Source organism: Aristolochia californica, unplaced genomic scaffold (assembly GCF_029961685.1).
Source record: "Aristolochia californica isolate CCGP_79_NKW_82.1479 unplaced genomic scaffold, dmAriCali1.0.hap1 SCAF_3, whole genome shotgun sequence".
Taxonomy (NCBI): Eukaryota; Viridiplantae; Streptophyta; class Magnoliopsida; order Piperales; family Aristolochiaceae; genus Aristolochia; species Aristolochia californica.
The window spans coordinates 44,847,185-44,855,201 of NW_027181992.1; the positions used below are offsets into that span (position 1 = coordinate 44,847,185).

Here is an 8,017-nt window from a genome sequence, read left to right on the forward strand (position 1 = left end):
TGCCCCTGGTTGAAAATTTATATTTTAGGAAAAACTAGAAAATATTTTTCCTAGGATACATATTTCTAAAAAGAACTTTAAATAAAATCCTATTACTATTAGTGACTTAGTAGAAAATTACAAGAAATATTTTAAAATTTTCTTAGGAATGTTAAATGGACCTCTTATTGCCTCTTCTAGGAAAATCAATAAAAAATAATAATTAATCTAATATATTACTATACTTATAGATAAATTTTTAATCAAATAAAATGTCAAACACAAAATTGCTATGAAAATTGCCTCATGCTAAGAGTAATACAGTATCAACTGTCAAATACTTATTCAAAAAATTTCTATATGGTTTTTATAAGAAAATCTTACTAAGAAAATTAAATAATTTTTTAATAAAAATTTCCAATTAGAAAAATATTTCAAAAAAAATAAGGCACTAATAGTCCCTAAAAACATATTTCTACTAAAAATATTTTTTCAATATTTATTAAAAAAACTACTAATAGCCCCTAGAATTTTTTTTTTTCACTTGTTTATGTTCTTGCACGTGGAAATTATTTTTCCCTTCTAACTTAGGTCTTCTAGTTTCCGTCGAGGACAAGGAACTACACGAAGGGAAAAGCTTCCAATGGTGCTGACGAGGAACTTTCGTCCGGGATGACGGCTACGATGGAGGCGGCGGTGACGGAAACAAAGGTGAAGGCTGACGATGAAGAATAAATCGAGCGGTGGCCACAAAATCGGCGACGACGGAAAGCCAGAAGGCGGCCACAACAACGAAAGGGAGGGGTTCGACGGTAATAAGGGGAGGAAGATTTTTTTCCCCCTCAGCTCTTGCTCCACTCGCACTCCAGCTCTTGGTCCCACTCACCAGTCCCGACTCTCCTAAATCCCGTGCCGCTCGTTAAATTAACGAGCCGGTTCACAAGCTTCCGAGCCAAACCTTATTCGATTGAACTCTGTTTGTTAATTTAAACGAGTCATCCCGGATCACGAACTCGGCTCAAGAATCGAACCGAGCCTGGGGAGCCTGCTCGGTTTGAAGCCACCCGTACTTCTTGGCTTCTGCTTTTCAATAATTTGCGCACCAAACTCATGAGCTGCTCGGGTTCTATTCATTTTCCCACCAAACCTACAAAAATAATCAGCAGACATTGATCACATGTTTCTCTAAACCACTCTGCTCTCAAATAATGGCAAGAATCTCGAAAGGGTATCTATCTTTGTTTAGTGCTTCTGATTGTTACTTGTGAGCACCAGAAGAACGAACATCTCGTTGATCATGTCCATGATATTTTTGTCGCGCAATGAATGGATGAGGTTCATTTCGTCTCTACCTTAAACACTTTACAGAACAGCATATCCGTTGGCCAAGAAAATTAGTAACTGAGGATTGGGGCATAGAGAAGAGGAATTTTGATTTGGGTAATCAAGCGATAAAATTGTAGAACTGCGACAATCAACAGAAAGTTGAACCGACAACCTGCAGATGAAGTCCGAGCAGAAGCAAAAAAGCGAAATTCCTTCATTATGCTCAAAAAGGTAACATTATACAGTAGGAGGGTGAGCCTTCTCTTTTCGGATCATCATCCCTTACCAGGAAAAAACATGAAAGAAAAGAAATACTAGTAATATATGGGCAAAACCACATTCATCTTCTTTAAGAGAGGAAGAGAGGGAGAGAGTCCATGCTTTAGTTTTGTTTACCATAATCACTCTCCCTATCTTCTCTCTCTGAACAAAAAGAAAAGGAACCCGAACAGAGGATTGAAGCTGGGTATATTAGGCGTGCACTAAACCGCACGAAAGGGCCATTAACAGAACGGCCGCTTCTTCTTCCTCAGCCAACTTCGCCCGTTTGTGAAGCAGAGATCTATGCAAGAGAACATCACTTCCTTGGGCCAACAATCTCAGCTTATAAGAAACTCCGAGCTTGTTTTTCTTTCTCTTTTTCTTCTCCTTCTCTTTCTCTACACCGGTGTTCAAACCAAGAAGAGCCCTTCTCCTCTTTCTGTATCTGATCCCACAGGCATTGCAAAGGGACTGCAAAAATTAATGTATATATGAGATTTTGAAAGTTAGAGAAGACCCAGATCGAGAGAGAATTTATGCATGAATGAAAAAGAAAAAGAAAAAGAAAAAAAATTCACGCTTCTTATTTTGTTCACTTACTTTAGGCCCAGCAGGCCCGCCTCTCCAGAGAGGGGTTTTGGTGGTGTTGCAATCAGCACAAGTTTTCTGAATTCCACTGCACTGATTTTCCGCCGCCGGACGAGCATTAGGATATTCGAGATCAACTGCTGAAGAGTCCGATTTCTGCAGGATGAGAAGAGTAGAAAGATCAACCGCGTTTCAAAAGAAACCAGGCGTGTACTTGAATAAAAAAAAAGATTAAAAAATTAATAATCCGTAGAAACCAGTTCCAGTGATCAACTCACCTTCTCATTGGAATCCATCGACCCTATTCGCCTTTCGGGGAGATCAATAGAACCCAGAAGGTGTAGGGAAACTTAAAGAAATACCATGCCCTTTTTCAGAATAGGGGGAGGGGAAACAGTCCCAGAAGCACAGCAGATCAAACACAACTTTGGTGAAACGAAAATAGCGATTAATAAAGGACCTCAGCAGATCGAAGCAACAGAATAGGAAGACAGCATAGGATAAAAGAGCGATGCAGCCGAACTGAACTGTATGAGAAAAAAAAGGAAAATCAGATTGCCAGGAGGGGAAAAGACAGCAAAGACAGTAATGGAATCTGTAAAGAAACTTATAACGGAGAGAGGCGAAGTGTCCAACGAGAACCTGATCTCCAAGTTTCTTCACCAGGTGTTTATAATTCAGTGAGGCGGAGCAGAGGAGCTCACATGCAGGAGAGATCTAGAGAGAGAAAAGAGAGGGAAAAATGAAAGAGGAAAATTTGCGAAGACGAAACGACACACTGCGAAGACACATACCACTAACCAAAAAGTAGGAAACCGGGGCCTAGACGCGAAACCCTAGCCCTATTTGAAATGACTTAACTACCCTCGTCTTTTGAGACCTTTCCCTTCTCTTCCCTCGGCAGTGGGTGTTGCTATACACGAAGTGGATTCCTGATGGTCTTAACTAACCCCTCGGCAGCGGTTGCCTCTTGCTATTGATGGCAAATTCTAAAAAAATATTATTTGTCACAAAGGGCTGATCCTAAATATGCCAAACATTATCTCAACCATATGATAATGTATCAATTACTATCTCAACCTGATCAACAATTATCTCAATCAATCAACAACTATCTCAGTCAATGATCATCTGATCATGATCAACAACAAAATACTATCTCAACCATCCGATTAACAGTTATCTTAATCGTTCGATCAATAACTATCTCAGTCATCTAATCATCCAATTATGATCAAGAGTGATTGAACCTGAGATAACCGTTTCGTATGTTTTACACCAAATGACTTTTCGTATTGGATCCCAAACAGTCATTTCTCTCTACTGGATATGCTCAAACTGGTTCTGCCCTGAAATTTTGATCAAATTTGTTTGTACACAGTTGATGTGGATTGAGAGATTTGAAGAAAAAAATAAGGGTCCTCGTGCCTTTCTCATTATTTTTCCCCATAACCGTTCCTCTTATTATATAGAAAGAAAAAAGGTCTGCAAAGAGTGAACACGATTCTTTAGTAAAAGGTGGGTAGGAAGACAAATAGACAAGGGGGACTCGTATAAGCCACAATTCCATGAGTTAAAAACTATGAAGGACTGCATTTAGTGGGCGACAAGCCCTCCGAAAGCCAGACCATTTGTCTTTGAAAGCCAGATATGAACATTTACAGAGCTTGAGATGAAAGGAGATAGCCAAAAAGAGCTCATTTTGCATGTCGGGAAAGATTAAAGAGCAGGGCTGAAGCGTTACTGACACGTGGTTGCTCTTTTCTTGTTTACCCTGTGACTGTTCATTAAAATCAAATCCATTTTCAGACACTGAAGAGTGAGGACTCGTCTCCTGTAAGGGATTGAAGGTGGTTGAATTACAGAGATTTGTGAAAGGGTTAAAGATGATGAGAGGTAGCGAAGAGAAGATAGGAGAGGCAGAGGTGAGAATGGAGGGATGAGAGTGAAAGGAAAGAGAGGAGAGAGAACAAGTTGGGCAACATTATTTAAGATTTAAAATGAGAGAAAAGGGAAAAGGAAAGAGGTGGCAGTGGCCCATAAATACAGCTGAAGAGACAAATCCGGCCAGATACTCTCATGGCAGACAGATAACGAAAGCTCGAGCGCCCCAAATCTGTCTTCACACCCAAACAGAAAGAAAAGAGATCCCATAACAGACGACGAGCCACAGCCAACAACAGAGGAAATTAGAAATAATTTCTGTCTTTTTTTTAAATGGAGGAGGGAACGCTGGCTTGGTCTCTCCAAGCCTTTTATCCTACTGCCTTTCTTGTGTAACTTGGTCGTTTCTTCTTGAAGCGGTCAAACATCGAGAGAGAGAGAGGAGAGTTGAAATTGGAAACACAGAAAGGTGGCGCGAAGGGAGGAGGGCGTGCAGCTGTTTTACCTGCCGCACCTGCTTGTATGATATTAGAATAATGGCGAGACGACGCTCCAGAAAGAGCAAAACAAGGCAGCCAAATTTGTGAAAAATAGAGCCCTGTTCCTCATTTTTTACTCAGAAAATGGTTAAAAATAAACACCCAGATGACTTTCTGCCTTCCTCGGTAACATAAAACTAAAACTCTTCTTCTCCTCTTTTAGTCTTTGCTCTGGTCTCCGTGCATAATGTCATACTCAACACTGCTACAACTAGTCCCCAGCTTCTTATTACAGCGCTGTAAGAAGATGCTCGCTGCTTTTTTTCCTCGGGCAGCCGCGCACGTGAGACGGCGAAAGGACTCCGTACTCCGGCCATCACCTCTGTAAACTGCATTCAAGGGATGGGATGTTCGCCGGAGAAGGCGACATTGAAATGCGGACCCGCTAGAGGTTGCCAGCTTCTCTTCTCCAACACAAAATTTAGTTAGAAAGCGAAGCCCCCAACAACTCGCCTTTCTTTTTTATTCTTTACTGCCTCCATTGTCAACTATATTATAGCCTCTCCCTTGCAAGAAATCTGAACCGAAGAATCCATTAAAGGGTCTGATCACAGCAACGGTCACTCTAATTCACATGCGTGCAGTTTGTAGTAAAGATCTGCAACCCACGCGTGCAATTGTATTCTGATTACTTTAATGGGAGAGGCAAGGAAAGAAGACACTCACTGACCAGCCTTCGTCTTCGTCTACACTCTTGAACAACACGTCCAAGTAGATGGTCTGGCCATTCTGTTTGCCTAGCTTGTCTCTTGCAGCCAACTATTACCAATCTGAAAACGCTGTTTGGTAAATGACAACAGTTTCTTTTTACTTGATTCCGAGTCTTTAACGAGTTTATTCATTAAGTATCAGCCTTGATTCGATTCTCTCATGGACTTGAATAGGTTCCAGTGATATCTGAGCTCTCTGAAGACTAAAGTATTTTTGCTGGAATGGATTGTTCCAACAAGTCATGCCCATTGAAGAGTTCAATGTGTTGCCTGGTTGTGTCAAGCGCCTCGAGCCCCGCAATGGAGTTGTGAAATGGAATTCTGGAAAGAAGTACTAGGGAAATTCGAGCCTCCAGTTGTTCTTTGGCTCCGCCTAATCCTTCTATTTGAAACCATCTTACAAGTTGCCCTATTAAATCAGTTTTTCCGATGGAGTTTATATTTTTTATACACGCTGCCGTGCATCAGGCCGTCCCTCCGGCTCCGGTTACTGAAGATGACCTTGAAGGGATTTAAAAATTTTACCAATACCGATTTTCTCAAGAGATTATAGGCCATTTCCCTCGGTTTAACCTGCGCTAATCGATCAGAATTCAGACATCACTGATCTGTAGCTCAACTAGAACCGCCAGAGAGCCTTAGCTATACCGACTCCGTAGAATGTCAGAAGCGAGTTCTGTCTCTGTTGAGTTCGGATTTGTCGGACTCTGCAGTTCAGTAACCCCGTTCACCTCGCTGCTGTCGCACATAGGAGGTTCGCTTCCATTCGCAGTCGGCAGATTGAGCGATCATCATGTCAGACAGACGACAGTCCTCACTTCTAATCTTCCCATGGTGGTTTGCATCCTCTATTGCGAAGCATCGTTTCAATCTCTAATCTTCCCCTCCATTGCTTCAAATGTTTATCAGAGGTAGCTAATCCACCTAGGTTTTTGGTGGGTTAAGGGTTAATTGCTAGTTTATGGATTAACATTGGAACTGTATCCTTCCAATCACATAGTTGGATTAACCTTGGGACCAACCCCTAGTAAACATGATCAACCTAAAAGTTAGAAATGTTAATTGATTGAGGTAAGACCACTACCAAAGTCAAATCAAACACATAAATAATCTATTGAAGCCTTTCGATCAAATATTGGTGGTCCAAATCATTTTAATGTGATATAACGCATAAATCACACTAGTAGGCAACACATGGCACTAACAAGAGTCCCGTGTGACACAACATAGATTCCATGTCATCTGACTTGGCATTGTTATATGTAGTAATTTTATGAAAGGGAGACTTGCCCTCTCCATGTGGCACGATCTCACAAAGTATGAACCTGGCTTCATTATGTGTTGCGATTTCATGAAATGGTAGAGAAGGGGGAGGTGGTTGAACTACATTTACCCTCTATAAATGGAGAACTCCCATAAGGTTTGACTTTGGAGTTGTTACAATGTGGGATCCACCATGAGCTTGAGAGGTGTCAACAAGAGCCCTCATACAAAGTGGTTCGAGTTAAGAGATAAGGAACATGTGCTGAAATAGAATAGAAGATTAGAAGATCAAGTAGGACCCACAAAGATACCATGAGTTGGTACTTCTATCAACATGAGTTGAAAGATCATGTGGGACCCACAAGATAAGATCACATGTTGGCTCTGTATCTTGATTCATGTGCTTAAAGAAGGTGTTTGTAGTTGAGTTAAATTAGTTTCTTAAATAAATAATGTAATTTTATCATAATAAGTTTATCTTAGAGAGTTCTAGTTGGAATGTAATTAGGAGTCCTAAGGTTAGTTGTACATAGACTCTATCACTTCCTCAACTATAAATGGGGGTGATTATAACTCGGAAATATCAAGCAAGTCTCTTCTTTTTTTTCTCCTCTCTCGTGTGAAGTACTCTCTCTCTCTCTAATATCCTTTATTTTCCTTCTCTTCTCTCTCTACCCGAGAGCCTTTCTCTTTTTTCCTTTTTTTTTCTCTCTCCCCTTGCTTGAGGTATTATTCATGGGGTCCCAAATTCAACATGGTATCATATCTACCAATTTAGGATCCCTATTATGCTCTATGAAGATATGATTAAAAGTTGCTCATACAAGGCTCCTTATGAAGCAAGATTGAAGTTCATGTGATAAGTATTTATTTATGATATTATTAATTTTATGCTATTGGTTTTCGGTATTAAGAGGTGGTTTACAGATATCCTTATCTATGTTTTCATCTTATGAAATTATGAGAATATATGCATCTTGGATTATCTTTGATTAGAAGAGATTATCAAGGCAGTTCTTTTGTCAGTTTGCACAATACTTTGACCGAGACTAGAGCATATTGAATTTTTTTATAAATCTGTGGGAGCAAGATTCCCGAATAAAGAAGGATGATGTTGAGCCTTTTATGAGTCATTGTCCATTAAAATTAATTACTTAATTTTTATGCTAAGCATCTCTATTAACTGGGTTGGTTAAAGCCTTCCACTTGGTGATATATTGATTACTTGATTAGAGAACTATTTTACTTGATTTCCCTACTATGGTTGAAGATAATATGAGTCACAAGAGTGACATACTCAAAATCATCACAGTACCATTACGGGTGGTATCAAATTTTATGAATTAGTCCCCATCGTTTTGACGGTTTCTTATCACAAATGACCTAGTTGGTCATCTCATCAACTGTGGACCACATATTGATGAAGATGATGTATACTATACCAAATGGTTAAAGAAGGATACATTG

The 8,017-nt window shown here is 40.0% G+C and overlaps 1 protein-coding gene across 2 annotated transcripts; it reads right to left on the minus strand.

The window, feature by feature from the left end:
* Positions 1–1,497: 1,497 nt before the first annotated feature.
* On the minus strand, positions 1,498–2,918 carry LOC137959933 (GATA transcription factor 15-like). Of its 2 annotated transcripts, XM_068807359.1 has the most exons (4): positions 2,797–2,918; positions 2,433–2,681; positions 2,167–2,310; positions 1,498–2,037 (listed from the first exon to the last, which is right to left on the minus strand). In XM_068807359.1, exons 2-4 carry the CDS (start codon positions 2,448–2,450, stop codon positions 1,777–1,779), a joined length of 423 nt encoding a protein of 140 aa, XP_068663460.1. In that variant the 5' UTR covers positions 2,451–2,681; positions 2,797–2,918; the 3' UTR covers positions 1,498–1,776. The 2 variants fall into 2 exon arrangements, with proteins under 2 accessions (XP_068663460.1, XP_068663459.1); XM_068807358.1 differs by having other exon boundaries at positions 2,433–2,918.
* Between the last annotated feature and the right edge of the window lie 5,099 nt (positions 2,919–8,017).

Coding starts and splice junctions, on each gene's coding strand:
- LOC137959933 (XM_068807359.1), bottom strand. Junction 2,038..2,166: donor GCGGGCCTGCTGGGCCTAAA/GTAAGTGAACAA, acceptor TAATTTTTGCAG/TCCCTTTGCAATGCCTGTGG.